Below are 26954 nucleotides of genomic sequence, written 5' to 3' on the forward strand. Positions count from 1 at the left end.
ACTACAGAATTATAGTTCACATTTTATTTCTCCCTTTGCATAGACTATACTTTTAAACGGTTTAATTCAATAGCTCGTCATTTCATAAAAGAACAAGTACACTGTAATGGCCCAATCGAAAATCCGCTATACTAAGTAAGATACATCACAGATACCAAAGCCTATTTTTTCCCTGTAACTCACAGCACTGGTGGCACAGGATGTGGCAGCAATGATGAGAAGTAAGGAAGAACTGCCCCATTCTCTGTAATTAAGTTAATTTTACTTTCAGAAATAGTCTTCTAACTCTGTTGTTGGAGCTGCCCCAAGGTGACAGCTACAAACTCAGGCATCCACTGGAACAGGAACTCAGGTACGGCAGCTGACCCTGAAACAGTCCGAGGTGATCAAAGCAGACAACTTAAAGCACTTTGCATATAAAAATTTCCAAGTACTGGTTACACAGGTGTCTATACTTGGTGACACAGGTGTATCAAGCTGTATAATTACAACCAGTACATTTCAATTAAAAAGTTTATTTTTAAAAAGCCCAACTGCCAAAGGGCTCCTATTCTGATCTCAGGAAGAGATGATATGTCTATCATTAAATTGGCCAATTACCCTGCTCCAGAGCTTTTGGGCCTGGTCTCATCTACCCTCACATAACTGATGAAGGCAGCAAAGGAGAATCACAAAATATACTAGGTGGTCCAGTTTAATGGTTTACCTTTGATGGTTAACTTCCAAGCTAGGAGCTGCACCACTGGAGGGTTGACTGTGGCCTAGAAAATGAATTTGCCCCCTGATTAAAGAATCCGAACAAGCTGAGAAGGTTGCCTAACCTGACAAGGGCTTCACTGTACATCTTATCTTCATTACACCAGACAAGACTACCAACCAATCCAGTCTTCAAGCCTCCAACTTTCTCATCTCCGAGTCCTCAAGAAAAGAGCACCCTTTTCCAACATACCATAGAACTTGTAAACAGCTTCGGGTCAGGGGTTAGGCCTGGCCTCCTGCTTTTATAAATAACGTTTTGCTGGAAGAGTCACACTCATTCATTCATTTATCTATGGCTGCTTAGCTGTGACAGAGACGATATGGCTCACAAAGTCAAAAAGATGCACTTATCTGGTCCTTTATGAAAAAGTTGGCTGACTCCTGTGATAATTATTATGTTTACCTTGGTCTGGCCTTTAATTTTGTTTAGTAGGCACAGGGAGAACCAAAAAATCATTCAATATGCAACAGTTCACAAGAAGTTTAGCTCAATTAAACGTGAGATTCTATTCAGTGCATCTGAATCAAAATATTATGAGGATCCAAATGAGTGATTACGTGTTCTCCCTCCCCCGCACAAGATGCGGAAGCCTGCAGTACTGAAGCAGACCCCTTTTACTACAAGTAGTAACAAAACTGACTTATTTGTATTAAATGAAGAGATGAGATGACTTGGCAACATTATAAAACCAGGACAATCATCAACTATGTTGTTTTACTATAGAGAAGTATTCCTAATTGATATGATTCTTTTCAGAGGGCAACAAAATACACAGGATACAAATGACTGCTTAAATACTTTTCTTCATGTAGCTAACTATAAACTCATTGCTTTGATGTCTGTTGTTCTCTATATAATTTGGAAAGTATAAGAACACGATATTACAACTTTTTTATGTTTTATAAAGGAGTCTACATCAAGTACTTTTCTTCTTTTTTAAGTAAAAGATTTTCTTGCATTTGATTCAGGATAGTATATAGCACTCATATGGCCTCCTGAAATTCCACAGAAATAAAAGTACAGAAATATAAAAATTAATAGTCCTAAAATAGTGTGTGTATAGGAGACGGGGAATGAAGTACACTCATTAGGAATTAAGAAAAGTTCAACAAATTCCTGGCAAATTTTTGATAAACAAAAAGCAAGTTATAATTTGGAGGCTGGGCTTAGGGTGCAGTGTGAGAAATAGGGCTATAAATGAGAATGGATTAAAATTCTACATAAAAACAAACAAAGCTATTGTAACAAATTATCTCTGCCCACCCACCCCCAACCCAGAATACAATCAAACAAAAATTTACCCTGGGCAGGGGACTTCCCTGGTGGCGCAGTGGTTAAGAACCTGCCTGCTGGGCTTCCCTGGTGGCACACTGGTTGAGAACCTGCCTGCCAATGCAGGGGACAAGGGTTCGAGCCCTGGTCTGGGAAGATCTCACGTGCCGCGGCGCAACTAGGCCCGTGCTCCACAACTACTGAGCCTGCGAGCCACAACTACTGAGCCCACGTGCCACAACTACTGAGCCCGCGTGCCTAGAGCCCATGCTCCGCAGCAAGAGAAGCCACCGCGATGAGAAGCCCGTGCACCGCAACAAAGAGTAGCCCCCGCTCGCCACAACTAGACAAAGCCCGCACGCAGCAACAAAGACCCAACGCAGCCATAAATAAATTTTAAAACTTTATTAAAAAAAAAAAAAATTTACCCTGGGCAAAAAGAGAGCTATTCGCTAAAGAAATGTATTAAAATGTCTGATGAACGCCAAGTCTTCTTGTATGGGTACTAAGACCCCAGAGTGAAGTCCTCCATATTCTGACATTTGGGAGCAACTCCCACCAGAAAAACACTCTATCCACTCACCCTATATCAGGGTTCTTAACCTGCTGTCCAGAGATGGCCCCACCCCGCCCTGCCCATGGCCAAGGGTCTACAAACAGAATTCAATGAACTTGGATAGTAATAAAAATCACACATTATTTTCATCAACCTCTAAATTGACATTTGGCATTTTCTTCTGTTTTGAACACCAGCAACAAACCACAGTAGCATTAGCAGCAGCTGCGACTGTCACCACTAGAAATCACAGGCACTTTCATATATTACAGTTATTGCAGACCTCAAAATATCTTTTATATTCATCACTATGTCAAAATTACAATAATTAGACCTAACGCTGGGTCTTACTATTTAGTGCATTTATAAAGAGCATATTACTCTTACCACATTTGTTCTTTAATATATTGATAACTGTGTTTCAATAAGATCAATTTCCATTATAATCCAACGTATTTTATACACTTAAAAACATTATTATGAGGAGGGGCCCATGGGCTTCACCAGACTGCCAAAGGGGGTGCATGGCACAAAGAAGGTTAAGAACTACTATGCTGCTGGAAACCTACAGATGCACACAGCCCACTCACGTACTGAATGCCCGAGCAGGCTTCCCATTTAGAAGAAAGGCCTATGGAGACATAGACCTACCAACAGACCAGCAAAGAACATCCATCAGCTCTCCAGGCCTTTCTTCAATCAAGAGACATAAAGAAAAACAAAAGCAAGTGATGAAATCTAGAGCAGTGGTCATTAAAATATAACCAAGGGCCAAATCTGTCCTGCCACCTGTTTTTGTAATGGTCAGCAAGCTAAGAATGGTCTTTACGTTTTTTAAATGGTTGGGGGGAAAAAAATGAAATAACATTTCATGACACATGAGAATTATATACAATTCTAATTTCGGCAGCCATAAAGTTTTATCAGAATACAGCCATGCTCATTCATTTACGTATTACACTGGCTGCTTTCACAGAGCTGAGCAGATGCAAAAGAGACCATAAGTGGCTGTGGCTCTCTCATCACTTTACACTCATGCTCAGCATACCATGAATTTCAGTGACAGGTATAACTTTTTTTTAAAAATAAATTTATTTATTTATTTATTTATTTATTTATTTATTTATTTTATTTTGGCTGCGTTGGGTCTTCGTTGCTGCGCGCGGGCTTTCTCTAGTTGCTGCGAGCAGGGGCTACTCTTTGTTGCGGTGCGTGGGCTTCTCATTGCGGTGGCTTCTCTTGTTGTGGACCACGGGCTCTAGGCACGCGGGCTTCAGGAGTTGTGGCACGCGGGCTTCAGGAGTTGTGGCTCGCGGGCTCTAGAGCACAGGCTCAGTAGTTGTGGCGCACAGGCTTAGTTGCTCCGCGGCATGCGGGATATTCCCGGACCAGGGCTCGAACCCATGTCCCCTGCACTGGCAGGTGGATTCTTAACCACTGCGCCACCAGGGAAGCCCTGACAGTTATAACTTGACAGCATGTTGAATACGTCACATATCACCAAGTCATGATACTTTTTTGTTTCATTACCAGTGCACACCCACCATGTCAAAACATGAAAAGTAGACTTTGAATGCCATGCATTTAAGACACAGTAAAGTGTGGATTATTTTACTGTCAAATTAGGTGGCAAAGCATTATGGTTATTATACAATGATACTACATCAGTGCTGAAGGAACACAATATATGTTGACATTATTGACAATATTAAGCATTCATCACAATAATCCCAACTCACAGGAAAGCCATGGTGAGAAAAATTAGAAAATTTAAGCAAAATATCTCATCACAAAATTATTTCCTCACAAAAATCAAAAATGAAAATGAGGCTGCAATCAAAGTAAGTTTCTGAGTGGTTCATTTGTTAGCCAAAGAAAGCTGATGGTGAGTTAATTAAATCATGTTTGATTGCAGCGATGAAGAACTGTCCAGAGAAAAAGTTGTTTAAGAAAATTGGCCTTTTGGCAACAGGTTTCTCAAAGACGTGAGGAAACTGGGAGAAACTCTGACAACTAAAAAAATAAGACAAACGATATCAAGTGGTTTTCCTTGGCTCTTGATGAACTGACAGATGTTACTGACATCGCTCATATCACTGTGCTGTCCAAAGTTAAAACAAGAAGCAAGATCTCCATTGTCACGCAGATTTGCAGTAGATTTATCTCCCAGGCCCAAACTACAGTTCCAGTAGTGCTTTTCAGATTTTAATGTATATGCAAATGAAATCGCTATTTCAAAATCCATTTAACTGTGCAACTGAGGAGTTATCACCTAACCTTCAATTGGAAGTAATTAATCTGCAATGTAATGACATGCTAAAAGACAAATCTCAAGAGAAAAATCTAATGAAGTTTTAAAAATGCCTTCCAAGCAATGAATATACTCAATAACAATCATGCTAGTGAACTGATAAGAGTTTTCTGCAGTACCTGCAGTAAAAAGACATCTTTAAAGATGAAATGTATAGAGTCTAATTACAGATCAGCACTAACAGATGAATCTTTGCAATCCATTTTGATAGGGAACACTAACTTTGAACTCCAGTTAAACAAATTATTATCCCCAAAAGAAGAATCCCCTCATTCTCACTAGTAAACCTGTACAACAAAAAACTCAATTATTATTATATGTTAAATTTTGTCAATAAAAATGCTGTGGAAATTTGTTTTCTCCCACTTGTTATATCAGTAGCTACATTCTACCCTCAATTTTGCTTTTGGCTTGCAAAGCCTATCCTTTACAGAAAATATTTACTGACTCCCAATCTAGAGAATAAAACAAAAAAGCAGGAGAAAGAGAAAACCTGATCCAGAAGAAGCAAATACAATTCAAGGAAAAGAAAAGAGCACAAAAATTTTTAAATAAATACACAAAGGTATCAAGATGGTATTATATTTTTTAAAAATGATAGAAAGCTATAACAACAAAACAGAACAAGAAGGAGCTCTTGATAATTATGATTTATGAAATGAAGATAAACAGAAATAGAGGAAATGTCTTAGAATATAAAGAAAAAAGGCAAAGAGAATAAAAATAAAAGATATTCCTTGTACATGAAGGGTATGAGTAAACAGTCTCACCAAACACTTAAGCACAATGAATGAAAAAAGATTCACAGTCTCTAACAACACCAAGAATAAAGAGAAGACTCTAAAGCTTCCAGGGAGAACAGGATACTTAACAAAGTAACTAGAATTAGATTGCCAAGACTTCACACTAGCAACACTGGACAGTAGAAGAAAATGGGGCAATAAGCTCAAGCCTAATTCTATTTCAGCCAAATTACCTATCAGCTATGAGAATAAAGTCAAGATATTTTCAGAAATGTTACAAGAACTCAAAAGTTTAATTACATGCATTCCTATGTAACAATGTATGCCAGCTAAATGAGAAAACAAGTTAGAAAATGGTGCTTAAAAAAAAAGAAAAAGGAAAGGATGTAATTCACAATAGCCTCATCAGACACCTAGCAATAAATCTAACAAAAGGTATATAAGATGGAAGACATCTACAAAGAAAATTATAAAACACTACTGAGATAAATTAAAGAGGAGTTAAAGACTGGACAATCCAATATTCTAAAGATGTCAATTCTCTCCCAAATGACCTAACAATTCAATGCATTCCAAACTGAAAATCCCAACAGGATTTTTTGTGGAACTTGACGAACTCTTTCTAAAGTTTATATGGCAATGCAAAGGGCTAAGAATAGCTGAGACAGTTAAAGAAGAAAAACAACGTGAGAGGACTTGCTTATTTGATATCCAAACTTATTATAATAAAACTGTAATAATCAACACAGTGAGGTCTTGGGGGAAGGGACAGACAAATAAACCAGCAGACGAGAAGAGAGTCCAGAAACAGACCCATCCGAACACAAACACTTGATTTTTGACAACAGTGACACTGCAGACTCACGGGGGAAAAGAAAGTGTTTTCCCCCCAATGAATGGTGCTGGAACAACTGGGTATGATAATGAAAAAAAAGTAAAACGAAATTTGTCCCCTATACCTCATAGTATACACAAAAATCAATTCTGGGTGATTATAAACATAAATGGGAAAGAAAAACAACAAAACTTTTAGAAGACACTGTAGGGAAATATTTTTATTACCTCAGGATATTTAAATAAAACAGATAAAACATTAACTATAAAGGAACAGATTAATAAACTTGAATACATTAAAATTATAAACCTTTTATCAAAAACTGCCATTGACTGGAAAGAAAGCCGCAAAATGAGCAGATACTTGCAACACATAATCCACAAAGAAGGGGAAAAAATCCCCTATATCCAGAATAAAGAAAAAAATGAAAAGAAGACTTAAAAGTGGCACACAAAAAAGGCAAATCCAAGTTGGACAAACATGAAAAGATGCTCAACAGTAATCAAGAAAATGCAAACTAAATGACAATGAAGATATCTCACCAGATGGCAGAAAATAAGAAAGGTAACAAATATCAAGTGAGCAGCAGTAGAAATACAGCCTCTCATACGCTGCCTTTGGGAATAAAAATCAGTAGAACCACTCTGGAATACAGTTTGGCATCATGGTAAAGGGAAAGATGCTTGTCCTCTCAGACCCAGCAGCTCCACTCCTAGGTAAGTGTACAGTAGATGTGCAGCAGGATACAAGTAAGAGACGTAGCAGCATTGCCCATAGCCCCCAAAACCGGACATGAGACCAAATGTCTACCAACACCAGAACCTAGTATATTCAAATAATGGAATGCTATGCAGCTAAGAAAATGAACAAATCAGTATACGCCACTTGTGTATACTATGTATATACTACATGTATATGTCGTGTATACTATGAATCTTATAAATGTAACGGTGAGAAAAAGAAGACAGCAAAGAGCACATACGACACTACTCTATTTCTATAAAGTGCAAAAACAGGCAAGAGAAAACTGCATTCTGAAGGGTGACAGCATTAGTAGTAAAACTGTAAAGAACAAGGAAGTGATCAGTACACAAGTTCGGATAGTAGTTACCTCCAGGAGGAGAAAAGGGAATACAACTGAAAAAGGAGGCATCAGAGGCACTGTGGGTAAAGCTTTCTTGACTTGCATAGTGTTTACTTGGGTGTTCTCTTTTTAATTAGCTGTGATACTATACATTTATGTTTTACACACTCATAAGTAAAGAGCCTGGCTTGGAGTAAGCCTACTTAGAAATAATCTAGGTATCCATCTTCTCACAGTATTGTTTCTGGGAAACTCCTTAAGATAATCATAGAAGGTTGTACCTGCCCATCTCCTGTATGGTGTTACACATGGACTAGGGAACATTAAGTGGGCATGAAAGACTGGGACCTACATGACTAAAATAGCATAAAAAAGGTGTGGGAAACCCAAACTGCAGTTTCTTGGTGTCAACCACAGCTCTCGTCCACAGCAGCCATATATGCCCCAAAGGGCAAAAGAAGTTATGTACTTGGGTAGCTGAGAGGTTTCCTGAGGAGATGAAGATGCTGCACCTGGGGGCTTCCCTGGTGGCACAGTGGTTAAGAATCCGCCTGCCAATGCAGGAGACACAGGTTCGAGCCCTGGCCCGGGAAGATCCCACATGCCGTGGAGCAATTAAGCCCATGTGCCACAACTACTGAGCCTGCACTCTAGAGCCCACGAGCCACAACTACTGAGCCCGCGTGCCACAACTACTGAAGCCCGTGTGCCTAGAGCCCGTGCTCCACAACAAGAGAAGCCACTGCAATGAGAAGCCCGCGCACTGCAAGGAAGAGTAGCCCCCACTCGCCGCAACTGGAGAAAGCCCGCATGCAGCAACGAAGACCCAACACAGCCAAAAATAAATAAATTAATTAATTAATTAAAAAAAAAAAAAAAAAGATGCTGCACCTGCTGGATTTTCTGTCCTGTATCCTTTTTTTTTTTTTTTTTTTTTAAGGATTTTCTTATTTATTTATTTATTTATTTATTTATTTTTGGCTGTGTTGGGTCTTCAGTTCGTGCGAGGGCTTTCTCCAGTTGCGGCAAGCGGGGGCCACTCTTCATCGCGGTGCGGGGACCGCTCTTCATCGCGGTGCGCGGGCCTTTCTCTATCGCGGCCCCTCCCGTCGCGGGGCACAGGCTCCAGACGCGCAGGCTCAGCAATTGTGGCTCACGGGCCCAGCTGCTCCGTGGCATGTGGGATCTTCCCAGACCAGGGCTCGAACCCGTGTCCCCTGCATTAGCAGGCAGATTCTCAACCACTGCGCCACCAGGGAAGCCCCTGTCCTGTATCCTTTTATAAAGCTGAGTATAAGAATATCATATTAAAGCCCATGTGTGTCTTGTGAGTCTCATTGCCAATTTGAACCCATTCTTTTGCAGTGCGTTAAAATTCACAATAAAAAAAGTTCAAAAAAAGAGAAAAAGCAAGAAAGGAGCAGATATTGGCTTTGCTGTGGGTTGACTGTGTCCTCCCCAAATTCTTATGTTGAAGTCCTAACCCCTAGTACCTTAAAATGTGACCTCATTTGGAAATAAGGCCATTATATGTATAATTAGTTAAGATGAGGTCATTAGGGTGGTCTTTAATCCAATATGGCTGGTGTCCTTATAGAAGTGGGAAATTTAGACACAGATGTATTCACGCAGGGAGAATGCCCTTCAAACATGAAGGTAAAGATCAAGATGATGCTTCTGGAACCCAAGCCAAGGAAGACCAAAGATTGCCAGCAAACCAACCAGAAGCTAGGGTAGAGAGGCATGGAACAGATTCTTCCTCACAGCTGTCAGAAGGAACCAACCCTCCTGACAGCTTGCTCTTGGACTTCTAGCCTCAAGAAACACAAGACAATAAATTTCTGTTGTTTAAATCACCCAGTATGAGGTACTTTGCTATGGCAGTCCTAGCAACTGAATACAAGCTTCAAGCTATAAATCACTAAGGTTAAGTTAGCAAATCAAAATTTTTAATCTAATTTTAAAAGAAAGAAGTTTTTGAAACCGTTAACAACCATTTCAAAGATAGGGGAAACCAAAATAAAGACAATGCACTAAAAACAGGTCATGTTAAACAACAACAAAGTTCTTAAATGATAAATTTTTTTAAAAGTATAACAACAAGGTTTCCTTTGATATAAGTAACCTGGTCTCAAATGCTAACTAAAAGGAGACAAATAGGATCCCTAATCAACTTCTCACATCCATTTCTGTCTGTTTTTTCAATACACCAACTTAATCTTACTTTTTTGGAAATTTGCTCACACTTCAGTTTTACTTTCCATTTTATTTTCTCTTCCCGTGTTTCTTCAACTTCTGTATCATCTATTTCACCATCGATTCTGCAGCAAAAATATCAAATAACACAAAAGGGTTTTTCAATCTGAGAAGGGTTCATACCACAACATTAAAATTCACTGCTTTGGTTTACCTTCAACTTGCCCTCAAAGAAATTCAAAATTCAAAATCTACCCCGAATATTCCAGAGAAATAAGGTACAAAATTATGATGTGTAGTAAAGGTCAACATATGTTTATGAGTAAACCGCAAAGCTGAAACTTTATATTACATAACCTTAATGTTCAACTATTAGCAGCTATATAAATCATCCATTCATTCAACAAATACTGAGTATCCACCATACACCAGGCTCTGGACCTTAAATCCTGGAATACAACAATGAAAAAGACCTTGTTCCTGCCTTCTAAGAACTTTCTATCTACTTGGGAGAAAAAAAGAAAGCAACTTCAGTATGGTGTGCTAAGTATCAGTGCATACATGAGGAACACTTAACCTAGATTTGGGGGCCAAAAGTTTTCCTAACCTAAAAGATATGTAAGAATTAAAAACAAAGAGGAATGTCAGGGAGAAGAGTATTTCAGGTAGAATGCAGGGTGCCTTCCGAGGTCAGGAGAGAACTAAACTTATATTCAAGTGGGAAGATGAATAAGAAAAGTTGTTTTCAGGGTCATTAGGACTGAGAAGCTCAACATGCATAGATACCATCTGAGATGACTACTTGAGGTTATTCCAGCAAAACTAAAAATAAACCTAAGAAAGATGAAGATGGGAAATAAAAGAAACAAACAAGTCAATAAACTGTACAGGTAAATCTAAATAATGGTTGATGCTATAGACACAGAAGTCTGAAGACAACTGTGTCTCAGCAAGTAGTGACCAAGAGATAAAAGCTTAAGATCTGAGTGGCACGCCAGATAAAGGCAAGGACTAGGCAACGTGTATGTTCTCAGAAGAACACATTGCAAGTGGAAAGGCACTGCCAGCACTGGAATGTGAAGAGTGGTTTCGTGCTTCTTTCAAAGTTACAGGAGGAGCTCAGGCTTCACAGCCTCGTCCAATCCAACAGTTTACTACGCCGATCTGTCCCTAGTCGGAGCTTCAGTCACGTCCATCAGACGGGAGACCAAGGTGTGCGCCTTCTACAGAGGCCAGCGTTACAAGAGCCAATAAACCAAATGCTGTGACTTTCACTGTTCTGGTTTGCAGTAATGAATCATCTTATGGAGCAGGAAGCAACCTCTCCTTAGGCAGAGCAATAATGACCACAGCAGCAGTAACAGCAGCAGCTGACTCTTGCATTACGCTGACTCTGCGCCAGGCGCTGTTCCATGCACATTACACACATCACAACAGCCCTATGACATATACACTATGGTTTAAAAGCCCATTTTACAGATGAGAAAACGGAATACGGAAGGCTTATGTAACCTGCTTCAAACCTAGCAAATGGTGGAGCTGAGATGAGTCCAGGCAGGCAGAGCCAACTTCCTATTCAAAATATGCACCTGGATATCAACTGGACAAAATCTTAATATATCCAAAACTGAACTTATTTTTTGGACGCGCTGCACAGCTTGCGGGATCTTAGTTCCCAGACCAGGGATTGAACCTGCACCACGGCAATGAAAGCGCCGAGTCCTAACCACTGGACCGCCAGGCAACTCCCCAAAACTGAACTCTTGATCTAATCCTCCTGCAATCTGAAACAGCAACTCCAACCTTCTAATGATACAGACCAAAAACCTTGAAGTTGACCTTAACTCCTCTCTCAGATTGCCCATCCAATCTGTGAGGAAATAGTTTATCTTCCAAATATATCCTTACCTGACCACTTCTTGTTGCTAAAACTACGATCCAAGCTACTCTGGCCCCCCCTCCGTTCTACTCTCCACATAACCAGATGGTCCTGCTAATATGTCACTCTCGGCTAAAAACCCTCCAAGACCTCTCACCTCACTCAGGGTAGGAGCCAGGGTCCTTACTACGGCACCTACAAGTCCCTACACAAGCTGCCTCGCCCTCCGCCCCCCATCCCAATACCTCTCGAGTTCCTCTCTTCCAGCCCCACTATTCTTACTCCACGCCAATTGTCCTTCTGGCCACTTCGCTCCCAACACCCCATCACAGCTAGCTCACTCCACCTCAGGACCTTTACATGGAATACTCTTCCCACTAGATAATCGACCTCTCTCACCTCCTTCAGGTCCCTACTCAAATATTAATTATCCATGTTATTAGTGAGGCTTTCCTTACCTCCCGTCCTTAAAAGATCTACCTCCTCCCTACCATCCCATCCTCTCTTCCCTCCCTAACCTGCTTCCATTTTCTCCGTGGCAGTCTCAGTGCCTTTTTCAACCTAAAGGAAATAGTATATCCCAATGGAGTTCGCTGCTCTATTATGGTCTGTAGGATCTTCCGATGTAAATCAGGAGACTCCTTATCCTTCACCGCACGTCTTTTCTACCCAAAAGCGCCTAACACGTGCAGTGAGAATGACAAATGATCTCCGTCCCCTAGGAGCTGACTGCCTGCAAGTGCAAAGCGCTATGGGGCCGCAGGCGGGTTCCCACCCGGCCGGAGGGGCCGGGGCGCAGAGAAAGGGGAGCATCCCGGGCCTCCCTCGCCGCCTGGGCCCCGCCGCTCCCCCCGACCCAGGCTCCCGGCACCGCTGGCTCCGGCGGCCTAAGAACCGGGCCCCATCCCCGGCTTCTAACCCCTGCCCCGGAACGACCTGTGGACGCCCGGCCGTCGCACCGGCCCGGCCGGCCCGACGCGCTCCCCTTGGGACCTGGCAGCCCTGCCCGCGCAGCCTCCCGAAGGAACAAAGGGGCGGAACCTAACTGCATCCCCTGCGTTCAAAGCATGAAAAGACCGGGGGTCACCTTTGGTCAGAGTCCGTGGCGGACTTCTTGCCGAGAGCCGGGTTGGGGGGTTTGGAAAAAAGATTCTCAAAATCCATCATTCTCGTCAGAGCCCAGCAGCTACCGACGAACAGGCACGGCGTGAGGAGAGCGCCGCGCACCACGAGGAGGACGCCGCGCACCCCGGGCAGGGCGCCCCGCGCATGCGCTTTTCCGTCCCCGGCTCTGCGCACGCCCGCTCTCGCCCCCGCCCCCGCGGCCCTGCGCAGGCGCCGTTCTCTTTCCGGCCGTTTGCGTGTATACTTCTCGACACGTTATCTCAAGTATCTAGTAGAATTGTAAAACTTAGTCCTCCTTTATTTCCCTTTAGTGAAAACTCTTCGATCGAAGTCACAGTGTTTCTAAGGCATGGTAGCTGACGTTTATTTGAGCGCTCACTTTGTACCAGGCATCATTTCACATTTTCGCTCACCTAATCTTAACAACAGCCCTTTAAGAAATACACTGTTACCTCCCACATTTTCAGATAAGTAACCAGAGCGGTGGACTGATTTTGCGACTTGCAGACTCTTTACAATCTAATGAGATTAAAATAAAAATGACTTTAAGGCCGAAAAGTCCACTGAAAGTACCACGTGCAAGAGAAATGGGTGAAGGGGGTCCAAAGGTTAAAAAAAAAAATGATTTAAATTAATAAATAAGTAGATAGGTAAAATGTTTTTAAAAGACGTCCAGACTTTAGGAGTGGGGTCCGGGCATCAGCGGGTTTTGGGCAGTTCCCTAGGTGATTCCAAGGTTGAACCTGGGCTAATTCAACAGGTGGGCTTAAGAATGATCAGAGCCAGCTGTGTTCCTGACCTGGGTAAGCGTCCCTCCATTTCTTGTTCCCTGTTTTGTTTTTTTTTGCTGTGTGTTTTTTTTTGTGGGGGGGTGGGGGGGGTGGGATGGTGTCTGGGGTTTTTTTCCCATCTGGTTAATGAGAATGGAAATGCTTGTTCTGCTTTCCTCTCAGACTTGTAGTAAGATCCTGAGAGAAAAGAGTTGAAAGGCTTTGAAAAATGTCAAGCACAGAATACACCTAAGATATTTGTTGTTTTTCCTCCTTCTAAGTCTCTGCCACAGTGAGGCCTTGGAGTAGGGTTGCCAGATATCACAAATAAAAATACCGGAGACACAGTTACATTTGAATTTTGGCTAAGCTACAAAATTCTTTGTTACATTTTAGTATGAGTACGTTCCAGGCAATATTTAGGACTTATACATAAATACGAAACGCTTGTTTGTATTTTATCTTGTTGCCTCTTTCCCTGCTGCAACAGGGTGAGGGCCCTGGGCTTTTCACTGGAAGCTGCAGACCTGCGGGGCTACCTTTGTTTGGGGGATTTTTTTTGTTAACCATCATTGTGAAGGAAGGCATTTCTAAATCTCTGATTTAAGAGGTGGGTCCTGTGTAGCCAGCCCAAGCCAATAAAGGGCTGTAATGAGTGGTTGCCCCTCTGCCCTGCCGGTCACTGATTCTCACTGAGTGGAGAGTTTGCTTTTAAAATTCAATGAAGGAATATCCATTTATTTAGATTTTCTTTCATTTCTTTCATCAGAGGTTTGTAGTTTTCCTCATATAGATTATGTACATATTTTGTTAGAGTTACACTTGAGGGTTTTGTGTTTTTGTTTTTTTGGTGCCAATGTAACTGATATTAAGTTCACATTTCAGTTGTTCATGGCTAGTATGTAGGAAAGCAATTGACTTTTGTATATTAACCTTGCTTTAATTTCTTGTTAGTTCCAGGATTTTTGGTCAGTTATTTGGAATCAGCAGTTGCCAAATGTTGGGTTGGGGGTAGGGTAGGGAAGGAGGAACGAACAGGTAGAGCACAGCAGATCTTTGGAGCAATGAAACTATTCTGTATACAGTAATTAGGGACACGTGTTATTATATATTTGTCAAAACCCATAGAATGTACAACACAGAGTGAATCCAATGTAAACTATGGATGTTAATGTATCAATATTGGTTCATCAATTGTAACAAATATACCAAACTAACATAAGGTGTAAATAATAGGGGAAACTGTGTTTTGGGGGGGCAAGGAAACTTTGTACTTCTCAATTTTTGTATAAACCTAAAACTGCTCTAAAACAAAGTCTATTAAAAAAGAGTTGATAGGGGGCTTTTGTGAAATGAAGATGCCCAAGGTTAGTTGGGGGAAAAGAGGGTGGGTACTAAGTGCCAAGAGGATTCAGAAGAGAAAAAAGCACATTGGTTGGGAAGGCTTCTTAAAAGGGGTATATTTGAGCTTGGTCTTGAGGTAATTTCCATTAGAAGAGATGAAGTTAAATGGGCATCACACGTGGAGAGAAACGTATCAAGGCAGGAAAATAAAGTACACGTTTGAAAAATGGGGAATTATTTAGTTTTGCTTAATATAATGCCAGTATAAGGGAATCGTGGGAAAAAAACCTCAAAAGGTAGGTTGGACCAATGATAGAGAGCCTGACTTGCTTCTCTTAGTGAAGGACTGTTTGACTCCTGGCAGGAATCAGGGTCCACTTCACAGACAAGACAAGGGAAGTTCTTTGAAGCCAGACATCTTCCCCAGAGAAGTTGTACTTTCCCCTGTTGTTTATATTATTGGCAGTCACCTTCCTTTGTACATGAATCATTACTAAAAATTAAGAGGAAAATTGAATTAAGCTACCTTTAGTATCCTTTCATTGGAGGAAAGTGCTGTATTTCAAAACTCACATTATAGGACTTCCTGGCGGTCCAGCGGTTGAGACTCCACACTTCCACTGCACGGGGTGTGAGTTCCATCCCCAGTCGGGGAGCTAAGATCCCAAGTTAAAAAAAAAATTATTACCATACATACTTTTTCACTTAAAATGTCCAGCATACAGCAAAAGATAACCCGGCAACCAAAGGAAATTAAAGTGATAGGTTAAAAAAAAAAAAAAAGCACAGCAAAATCAGCAAGCAAGAAAAACTGACCTGCAAAGGCATCAGATACTAGCCTTTTCAGATAAAGACTATAAAAAGCTATACATATGTTTGTGGTAGATTGATTCCCAAATGGCCAGTAGCAAAAATGATTGTAGTGGTTATGAATATTTCATCCTCAATTTGATATAAATGTGTATGTGTACACATACATGTGTGTGAAATGTAAATATGTATATTTTATATAATATATGAAATCTTCCCCTCTCCCATTCTCCTACTAACACATGATATATTAATAGCAGTTACCTTTATAGCTCATTACTCAAGTTATTTGATATGAAAGGAGTGTGACTGAGCTAAAGGAAAAACTAGAAGAATAAACATCACCCAAAGATGGAAAAGAGAGTTTTTATCCTTTTTAGGGGAAAGGGTTAACATGTTTTTGGCTGAACATCATGTAGCTGCATCATAATAGGCAAAGGCATGACTTTGCCATTGTTTTTATTCTGGATGGAAGTTAAGTATGAGTTAAAGTGGTACACATGGGTGCCTAGTTGAAAAGTGTATAATTGGTGGTTTTCTAGTGTGTCACCTCAGCTGGGCTGCTCTACGTTTTGCAGGATTCCTATCCTTGCATCTTTCCAGTTAGAATGGGCTATCAGAGAGATTTTTGCACAAAATTTGGAAGGTGGAAGTGAAACAGCAGTCATATTGTTTTTATACTCAGGAAGTTACTGCAGGGGTGACAGATGCTGGTGCAGCACATGCACATTATCATTTATCTGCTAGTTCACCTTGCTGAAATGGGGCAACAATCAGACCTTCAGCTGACACACCTTCCCACAGATCTTCCTTCAGCTTCTCCAAATTCTGGGCAAGGTATGTTTAGCTCCATGTTGAAAGGCACAAGATTCTCCTTCAAAGCACCCACATTATAAAAGTTGGATGTGGTGAGAGACTAATACAGGTTCTAGTTTGTCCTTAAGGATTCCGATTCATTTCTACTCTCCTTCTTTACATCCACCTTCCCTTCCTGAACCCTTGCCTTGAAGATCTTAAGTTCTAGACTCAGACAAAAACTTTACAGAGATTATTTTAAACAGTTCCCACAATTGCATAAGACCAACTGCCTGTAAATCTATCTATCTCATAGTGATTCTGCTTCTCTGACTGAACCTTGATTAATAAGACAGTCTTTAATAGAAAACTAGACAGGGTGGAAGAGGAAATTAGTGAACTGGAAGACAAGTCAGAAGAAACTATCCAGAGAGACCCCCCTCTTTAAAAAAAGAATCTACAAAAGAGACTATTAGAAATAGCAATAATAAATAAGAATGTCTAAATATAATTAACTTTAATCACGAGAAGAGAAAGAGAACAAGGCAGAGGAAATGCTTGAAGAGAAAAGGCTAAGATTTTCCAGAATTGATGAAACATACCAATGCACACATCAAGACACTCAACAAATACCAAGCAAAACAATTAAATGAAATTTACGCCTCGACACATCATAGTGGAACTGCAGAAAAGCAGAGAAATATTTTAAATCAGCCACAGAAAAAACAAGTAAATGTGTCAAAAAGTTAGATGGATTGATGGATGGATAGAGGGAAATATAGATAACTAGTAGTACACTAAAGCAAATAGAGTAAAATATTAACAAAGTAACAAGAAACAGAAAATTGTAAGAAACCACTGGGGATCCAAGGGTAATGGTGGAGTTTGCGGGAGGAGGTGCTACTTTGAAATGTTGTCCATGGTGGGTGTCTTGGGCTTGGGATGGGGGCAGCTTGGGAGGTTCGTGGGAGGAGAAAATAAAAAATAAACTTTTTTGAAACAGAATCACGGACATTTGAGAGAATTTATATTTTCTTAAGCAAGCATGGAATATTTATAAAAATTAATCATGTACATAAAGCATCAATACATTTTAAAGAATAGATATTATATAGACCATGCCCTAGAACACATGATAGTTGAGCTAGAAGTTAAGGATGAAAGCTTTGGGCTATGAATTTCAGAGCAAGAAGCCAACAGGAGCCTGTGTTTATAATGACTTTTGTAAGCACTTGCATCAGTCTTGGACTCCTACCTCCAGATATCTTGTTATTAAAGAAACTTAAAACCTGTTTTTAGTTAAGCCATATAGCTGAGTTTTCATTATATGCAGTCAAGTTCAATTTTAACTGAGTAAGCACCCTTGACCCCAATTAGTATTTTGATAAATGCAAACTTCACAAGTGCAAATTATTAGACTCTAAGCTCCATGAGAACAGACATCCCAAGTAGTTTATCCACAGCCCTGTGCTCAGAAAATAGCACAATATCTAAAGCATAGTGACATGATCAATAAATCCTTGCTGAATAAACAAATCAGTGAATCAATTCTCCTAAGATTAAAAGGTGGGGGTCAGGGATATATAGAGCTCAGCACATCCCATTCCTACTAATGGAAAAAACAAACAAACCCACATTTCTACTGCAGGTGTACATAAGTGATATCCTAAAATAAAGACTATTTTTTGTTTTTTGTTTTTTGTTTTTTGCATCAGAAAATGCTTTCACAACTGCTGAGAGCTGCCTCTGAGTTCAATATCTTTGGGGAAGAATAATAAAGAATTTGGAGGAAAGTATTTAAGAAACAGGCTTAAGGAAGTTCTGATGACCTTTTTTTTTTTTTTTTGGCCGCACTGTGAAGCTTGGGGATCTTAGTCCCCCCACCAGGGATTGAACCCTCGCTCTTAGCAGTGAAAGCTGGGAGTCCTAACCACTGGACGGCCAGGGAATTCCCCTGATATGATTTATTGACCTCTGAATTCTACGTTTGAGACAGACACCTGAAGTGTACTACGGACGAATCCTGACCTTTTCCATCTGAGGCTATCAGAGAGCATGAGCTAGAGAAGGGACCACCGCCCATCTGTGTCAGTATCTTAATCTCATTGGGAGGCAACATTTTGAAAGCATTTTTGCAAAGCCTGGGCTAATATCCAGGTGCTTGTTTTTCTTTGGAAAATTTCCAAAGAATGTGATTAAAACAGGTATTTATTTGTAAAGCCCCCCGCCAGAGACTGGGAGACAGGGGCTTATCTTCCTGATGATTACATTTCAAAGGAATGGCTTTTAGGTCCTTGAGAAAGACACTCCTGAATTGTAGGAGATACAAAGGTACAGGGGGGTTAGGGGCCTGTGTCAGGTGTTGGCTAGAACAAACAGTAATTCTCCTGGCAGCATTGAGCTTTCTCAGACGGGCGTTTTAATGGGAGGTGGGAGTCCTCCTAAGGGTCTGGTCTTATGCTGCTAGAAGTCATGCTAGAATATAGCTGTCTCTTGGGGCAGAGGTTTCCCTGGAGTTGTTATGTGCAGAGAGTTCTGCAGTTCTTATGGTCCATCTTTCAATGTTAGGTAACATTTACGAGGTTGAAAACTAATGATCTCATTTAATCTCTGTGATGAATGCATGCCTTCTTAATTTAGGCAGTTAAAGAAAAGGTGAGGAATGCTGAGTTTGGATTAGCCCTCAACTTAAATATATTTTATCTAACATCTCTGAGCACTTTTAGATTCGAAGCACATAGCTTCAAAGGAACACCACCTCCTGCCCTCCATACCACCCACATTGTCACTCCCTTTCAGTTACCCAAGGGAAAAGACCAGGGCCTGACGCCCTACTAAGTGGTGTGCATAAAGGGTTAGGAAGGAGGCTTTTCATCTAGTGAGAACTGTATTCATTGTTCCACACCACGGCAAACCAAAGACCCTAAAGAAAGTTCGAAAGAGATCCTGATGCCCCCAGATATAGGGGAGAGGAAAAACTGAAATGCAAAGAAGGAACAGCAACTGTTTACCTCAGACGTCCTCGGAAAACTGCAAAGAAATGTCTCTCCTAATTAGCTACAGTAAGATCTAAGTAACATAGCTACAATAGAGACAAAGTAGAGATTCTAATGTAACTCCAAACGCTCATATAGCTGCCTTTGAAAGTTTCCTAGAAATGTATTATGTCCAAACGTGGCAAGTGCCTCCAGAATTATCCATCAGTGTACATCTCCTGTCAACGGCTGCATTCAACTTAGAAAAAAAGAAAAAAGTGCGATTTTTTTTCCAATACACATATCCACATTTTTTAATTGAAAATTTAATCTAATTGCAATTGCTTCTAAATGCACTGCACTTATGCATCAGCAAAACACATTTACTCAAAAGAAGTAAGATATTTGAGAGGATTAATCAATCCATCACGTTAATAAAAAACAAGGACCTTCCTTCAAAACTAAGTAGCACACTAAACAGGCCAACATGTTGTCATTAAAAATTCTTTTTCTAAAGATCACGTTCATAAGTGTAAAGAAATGTAACAGCTAGTTGTTTTTATTTATAAAATATTCGTATGTATTTTGCATATAAAATATCAACGTTTTTATGAAATAATTCAAAACCTATATGATTCTTTTAACGATTTTTCTGTCATTATTAACTAAGAACCGGGTAGGTAAATTTAGTATTAAATATCAGAAAAAGTTACATGCCAAGTTTTCCTCACAACGTGATTCTGAGTATTAAACATTACAAAAAGAGACATTCGCTACAACCTTGAACGAGAAAGTACATTTCCCCATTATTTCAGCAACCAAGGTTTTTGTTTTGTTTTTTTTTTTTAATGACGACTCAGCAGCCGCGAGTTATTACCCCACCCGGGCTCACACCCGCTCATGGCTTTAAGGGCCCGTTTGTTAGGGCACGTCTGAAACTCCCCATCACTGGGAGGCGGCGTCTTGCAGGGAAAACCGCGGACCGCCGCGGACCAGCCCTGGAGGCGCGGAAGGACTGCAGGTCCCGCGGGACGCCACCCCCTCCCTGAACTACTCCAGGCGCCGCCCGGCACCGCCATCATAGACTGCCTCCTCCGCCGCTTCGCAGGGGAAGCGTGAGAGCTCGCCCCCGGCGGTGATTGACGGGGCGTCTCCTCCAATGGGCGGCGCGCTCGGCCCCGGCGGGCTGGGCAAGGGCCGCGGCACGCGGAGGAATCTCTCCTGCCCTTTAGTCCCGGGCTAGGTGTTGCGGCAGGCGCCATTTTACCGAGTCGCCTGTCGCGGGTGCCGCCATGTTGGTGAGGAGAAATCACCGTTACGGCCACTGTCCAAATCCCCGCGTCGCTGCGCGCCGCCCGCCCGCTCCCAAGCCTCAGCCACCGGCGGCGAATAGAGACTAAAGCGGCAGCGCCGGCAGCGCGGGGCCGTGGCCCAGTGTTTGCAGTTAGAGCCCCACCTCTGTGGCGTGGTTGTTAATAGACTGGAAAGTCTGTGTCTGTGTCGCTCACTAGTAACCGTGAGTTTTTACCACTTCGTCACCTCCCGGCGGCGGCCGGGAGCAGGTACCCGCAGGCGGCGCAGGGATCCTCCCCGCGCCCCGCCGCCGCCGGCCTCGCAGACCTGCCCTCCAGCCCCGCCCCGTTCTTGACCAAACATGACAGACTCTGAACATGCAGGGCACGACAGGTCGGGAACCCTTCTTGTCTGTCTTTCTGTCGGCTGAGAGGAGGGGTCTGGGGCGGCGGGAGCGGGCCGGGGCCGCGCGCCTCCTGCATGACTTAGACGTCTCTGTGTGGCTCCGTCCGTCCCATGACGTGCGCCCGGATGGAGAGCCCGGGGCCCGCGGCCGCGGGGAGGCCGGCCCGGCCGCGCCCGCCTCCCCGCGCGGGGTCCTTCCCGGCCGGCCCCGCCCCCGGCCGCACGTGCGAGCCCCCCGCCCCCGGGCGGGCTCGGCGGCGCCGGGCGGCTCCCGCGCGCCGGCTCGGGGCTGCGGTCCAGCCCGCGCTCGGAGGAAGCGGTTCCCGGTGCGGGGCCCGGCGTCCCCGTCCTACGAGGACCCGCCAAGAATTGTCAATAACTGGTGATTTATTTGACTACTACCCTAGTACACTCCTAAAAATAAACATGTGTGGTTTTTTGGTCTTTTTCTAGGAAAATTTTAAGCAGCTCCTAAAGGCCGTGTATCTGTACAGGCTTACCCCTCGCAATTTGAAATGGCAAGTTTCAAATGTTAACACAAAATAGTTAGACTTTGCAAACCTGAGTGTAGCACAGATCTCTCCTAAAGTAAAAACTCCATGGATCGTCCAGTCTAGCCCGATTTTCTAAATACTGTGATGTATCATTTGAACATTTAACTGAGATTCTGATTTTTTATCTTTACTGTGGCTTAAGAGGCCCATTTTTCGTTCCGTTTAACGGTTTGCGGATATTTACTATTTTAAATAGCGCAAGTAGCATCCTTAAGTTAAGGTTAGGTTTTGAATACATATTGATATCCATCTTAACCGTTAAAAAAGAAAGGGTGGGCTTTCATTCATTAAAATTGCTGGAACAAAATCCATTGCATCTGATTCTTATTTAGAAAATTTGAAAGATCCAGAACCCGGCAGTTACTCCCTTGTGAATAGCATTAATCAAAAGTATACATTGTACTCTAGGCTGTATACAAATTGCTTAAGTTTTACCTGTGGAGTAATGTGACCTGTTTTGGTAAAGTATACCAAACACTTTTTTTTTTTTTTTTAATCCAAAAGCAGAAATCACAAACATTACTGAAATTTAAAATATCGAAATATCTGGCAACTTTGAGAGGGATAAAAATGTTATTTTAACAATCTTGGTACCGTAATAATAAATGTAGACGGCCAGAAGGCAAGTTAATTAAACGTGTCGTAATTTTTAGAAAGTCAAAAATGCTCTTAAAAAAAATTATGGGTACGTACGCTTGCACTTGACACATTTTTCATGATTATTTTACATTATCCTGTTATTAAAATGAGAAAATTCTTGGAATGGGTTAACTAATAACCTGCGAAGTTTCCCACTCTATCTGTGGACAAACCAGTGATGGGGTTTTGCTAATGCAACCTAAAATTCATTCTTTTGTGTGAAAGAAGGAAATCTGTTCTCCTCTGTTAGTTCACAGAGCAACGTCAATATGTAGAATTATGTATTATACATAAGGAAGCAACCATGTTGCCAAATTCAGATACCGAATTAATTTTCTAGTAAGGAACTGTGATGCCAAACTTTAAAAAAAATTTGAAATTTTAAAACACTGAATTAGAAATTAAAAATAACATTTTAAATAATTCTTTGTAAGATATATAACCAGCTTGGTGGTAGGAAGTAGGGATTAAGCAGTAGTGTATTTAGTCTTTTTTTGTTTTATATTAGGATTAAGAAAACTATTTTCTAGTGATTTCTGAAGCAAAAAGATTAACTATGTTTTAATTTATCCATTTGTTAAGTGGCAGTATTATTCTGAGGCAAGAAGGTTTATCTTTTTTACACCTTTTTTAGTCAACCTACATGAAAAACAAAACAACTATATCTAAAAACAAAGTGAACTAGGATTCAGGAGAAGTGGTTCTAGCTCCAACTTTGCTACCACTTAGCTTTGTGAACTTGAGCAGGCTTAGTTTCTTAATTGTTAAGAGGGTTGTGTAAGAATTTTTCGAGTTCTACAGGATCAGTGGTTCTCAACCTTCTCTGGGGAGCTTTTTAAAAAATGTTGAAATCGTTTCCATTGGTCTGAGCTTTAAGATTTTTTAAAGCTCCTCAGGTAATTCTAACATGTATCAAATTGAGAACCACTATTCTAGATCAATATTAGCTAATCATCAGAATCACTTTGAGGAATAAAGATTTTTGTCCTGTCCAGAGCAACTGAATCAAAATCTCTAGGGGAAAAAAAAAAAAAATCTCTAGGGGAGGATTGTGGTTATCTGTATTTTTAATGGGCTCCCTGGGTAATTCTTAAGAAATTTGGGAAAAAATGGACTAATCTGTGGAATCCCAAAATATTCTGTGCTTTCATATTATAGTTATTTTATACTGTAATAAAAGTTTCCGTGAATTAGATGGAGAAGATATATGAATTCTGGTATTTGGAGCTTGGCATTGTCTCAAGGATATTCTTTTTTTGTCATTTTTGAAAATTAAGATATTGCGTGAGTGCAGGAAAAAAGTTAAATCTATGATTTTTATTTACAACTGGTATAATTATACAAATTAAAATATTACTATGATGGTTTACATGAGAATTAGATTCTACATATAAATGGAAATTCACAGAATGCACAATTTTTTCTTTTAAAAAAGTGTTTTCTTGTACATGTTTTATATGGTGAACATATCGCATAAGATTTGTTTGCCAAATGAGTTAACTTTAAAAAAAAAATACCCATTTGTACTTTCCTTTAAATATTTTCATGCCTGGAGTGAAAACATTGTATTTTTATAAAGTGTTATTAATATAAAAATACCTATAAATGAACTTGTGACTGCGTAGACTGTTAGAAGAGGACTTCTGCATAGATCTTTAGAATTAATTAATAGAGGTGGAGAAGGAGTTGGAGCAAGTCAGAGGGAGATAAAGTTCTTGTCTCTCTTTGCATTCAGTTCTTCCCTTTCATCCAGTTCTCTTAGGCACAGCTCCAGCCACCTAGCTTTATATTTCAGCTGGATGTTGACCTAATTAAAACAACTCACAGATAACTCTTAAAGGCTAAATACTATGAGGCCCTGTTCTGGACACATCTACAGTTGAGAAGGAAAGATAAATATATGCCCAAGTAATTGTTACATTTTTTGAAATAGGCTAAAGGTAAAAAGTTTTAAGGGCCTACACTGGGGAAAAGGATAATTTTAACATGATCAGTATGAGAGCTTGTGATTCTGAGTCTAATTGATAGGAGGTATGGGTAATACTTTCCTTTGGGAGGAAGTTATTCTTTGCCCACGATGAACAACCTTCCCACCTTCTTTCCCTCCTCTCCCCGCTTTCCTTCCTCATGTAAACCGAGATCACCAAAACTCCAGCTAGTCAGAATTGTAGTAGTTTATATTTCCCCTTCCTTTCCCTCCCCCACATAGCGATTGAAACCTTACACCGGAGAGTATGAAGAGGTGAGGGTGAAGAAGATGATTACACTTTCCATTTGTAACAGGGCTTTCCTTTGGCTCGCACATTAATTCCATGAGGTAATATAGTATTGCAATGTTCAGTAATTTCTCTGAGATCCCACAGATAGAGCCTAGGTAAGAATCCAGAATGCAAACTCCTACCTGCAGTGTTATTTTTAACTCTTCATTAAGTTTGCATGGGGAAGTAATCCAGTAAGTTCTAGCCTTTACTTCTTGAATTGTTTGGGATGAAATGTGGTATATTTAAGAGAGCTCCGTTTTCTGAATGAAACCTTGGTTCTGATCCTAGTTTTTCCTCTAGCTTGGTTAATGCTCTCTTCTTTTTCATGATTATTTTTCTTATTTGTGAAATAAGGTAGTTGAACTAGATCACTTCCAATCTCCCTTCCTACTTTAAGAAGTCAATAATTTTCATTTGAAAAGTTGCAGATGCCTTTTCTTACATCAGAGTTCACTTTGATGTCCTACACAATGTCTGGTTTTACAAACAACCAGTCAAATCATTATGCTGTACACCTTAAACTTACACAGTGCTGTATGTCAATTATATCTCAATGAAACTGGAAGAATGAATAAATTAACTAATTGCCTAGTGAGGGAAGGCATTGACTCCAGTAAACAAGAGATTGGTAAATTTCTCAAATTCACAGAGTAAATCAGTGGGAACTCAAATAATCTGACTCCAGAGCCCACACTTTTATGGTAGAATAGACATCTTCATCACATGAGAATGTATATATACATATCAGAATGCCAATTTAGTCATGTAAAACGAGTTTTTAAGGTGTCCTAAGTTAATTATTAAAATTATAAAACCACATAAAAATAACAATCTGTTTATAAAAGTGGTACAAAAATAAAGAACCTAGATTTAGAACTCATGATATTCAATAATATACATATGTTGCTGTTTATAATTAACGTACTTGAATTCATTTGGTCCATATAGAAAGAACAGATATTAATGTCTTCATTTTATGTTGCCTCCATTTTGTCATAAAGATAGGAAATCTGATATCAGATGCTAGGTTGGATTTGGAACACTTGAAAGTTTTTTTTTTTGGTTTTTTTTTTTTTTAAGGTATTACTTGATCACAGGCAATTTCATCCTAGTTCATTATAAATTCATCTTATATGACAAAGGGTTTTTCTAAATCTTAAAACATTAAAAATTGAATTTATGAAGAATATTACTTTTTCACATTATTTTAAAAGGGATTATGAAATCAATTAAATTAACTAACTTAAATCTACAGATTTTTAACTATAGAAAACACGTTTCAAACTATTAAGGGAATTCATTGAAAATTCGTAAGAGGTCAGAAGAACCGATACCTCTTTTTTTTTTTTTTTTTTTGCCTGTGTTGGGTCTTCGTTTCTGTGCGAGGGCTTTCTCTAGTTGCGGCGAGCGGGGTCCACTCTTCATCGCGGTGCGCGGGCCTTTCACTGTCGCGGCCTCTCGTGTTGCGGGGCACAGGCTCTAGACGTGCAGGCTCAGTAGTTGTGGCTCACGGGCCTAGTTGCTCCGCGGCATGTGGGATCTTCCCAGACCAAGGCTCGAACCCGTGTCCCCTGCATTGGCAGGCAGATTCTCAACCACTGTGCCACCAGGGAAGCCTCAGAACCGTTACCTCTTTGCTTGGATTTTCCTTGAATACTTGCAGCTGACAATAAAATGTTAGATCACTAGTACTTGTGTGTGGGGTTAAGTTCTTTATAACCTCTACTCTTTGGCCTATAAAGGAGATTGTGGGTTGATTTCTTTTCTACACCCTTGGAGTACATAGGAGTCTGTTTTAAAATTATGTTTTGTGCAAGCAAATGAAAATGAAATAGAATAACGCATCTAAGTTAGAAATACCTACATATTTGACTTTATATATATTACATATATATATATATATATATATTTTTTTTTTTTTTTTTTTTTTTCCAAATGCCAAATGTCCAAGTGTGAAAACCAATATTTGACCAAAGCTAGGGCTGAAGCCATAGATTAAACTTTTGGAATATATGAATAAATCTGAAATATTGTCCCTCAAATTATTACAGTTTATTATTAGAAATTTTAGTGATCTAATTTTTAAAATAGGACATTACAGTACAGTAACAATTTTCAGCACTGCCTCTTGTTAGGTACTCCTGTGATCACTGTAATGTACATGATAGTGAATGGAGGGTCATTTTCAACTGAGATTAGTGGAATTCAAGATAGTTGAGAGAACTTTTTTTTCCTCTAACATTTTCTTTTTTATATATTTTTTAACTCTCTGGGGCAAACATGATTGATTATGTTGCACATAACTGAAGTTTTTTCTCCTCATGAAGTTTTGAGGTAGCAAAGTTAA

The 26954-nt window shown here is 40.4% G+C and overlaps 2 protein-coding genes across 6 annotated transcripts in view; one reads left to right on the top strand and one right to left on the bottom strand.

The window, feature by feature from the left end:
• The window catches only part of ZC3H8 (zinc finger CCCH-type containing 8), a 30024-nt gene extending 17121 nt beyond the window's left edge, over positions 1-12903 (bottom strand). For 3 of the 4 annotated variants that reach the window (XM_057558600.1, XM_057558599.1, XM_057558598.1), the window contains exons 1-2: positions 12724-12903; positions 9786-9882 (exon numbers count right to left, since the gene is read on the bottom strand). In XM_057558600.1, the coding sequence (XP_057414583.1) occupies positions 9786-9882; positions 12724-12803 (177 nt within the window). In that variant the 5' untranslated portion in view covers positions 12804-12903. The remainder of the gene's footprint in view (positions 1-9785; positions 9883-12723) is intronic. The other variant, XM_057558601.1, reaches the window with a different exon arrangement.
• Positions 12904-20700: 7797 nt separating this feature from the next.
• The window catches only part of ZC3H6 (zinc finger CCCH-type containing 6), a 53489-nt gene continuing 47235 nt past the window's right edge, over positions 20701-26954 (top strand). For both annotated transcript variants that reach the window (XM_057558495.1, XM_007197386.3), the window contains exon 1: positions 20701-21141. In XM_057558495.1, the coding sequence (XP_057414478.1) occupies positions 21110-21141 (32 nt within the window). In that variant the 5' untranslated portion in view covers positions 20701-21109. The remainder of the gene's footprint in view (positions 21142-26954) is intronic.

The sequence above is a fragment of the Balaenoptera acutorostrata genome, chromosome 12 (genome assembly GCF_949987535.1).
Source record: "Balaenoptera acutorostrata chromosome 12, mBalAcu1.1, whole genome shotgun sequence".
Lineage (NCBI taxonomy): Eukaryota > Metazoa > Chordata > Mammalia > Artiodactyla > Balaenopteridae > Balaenoptera > Balaenoptera acutorostrata.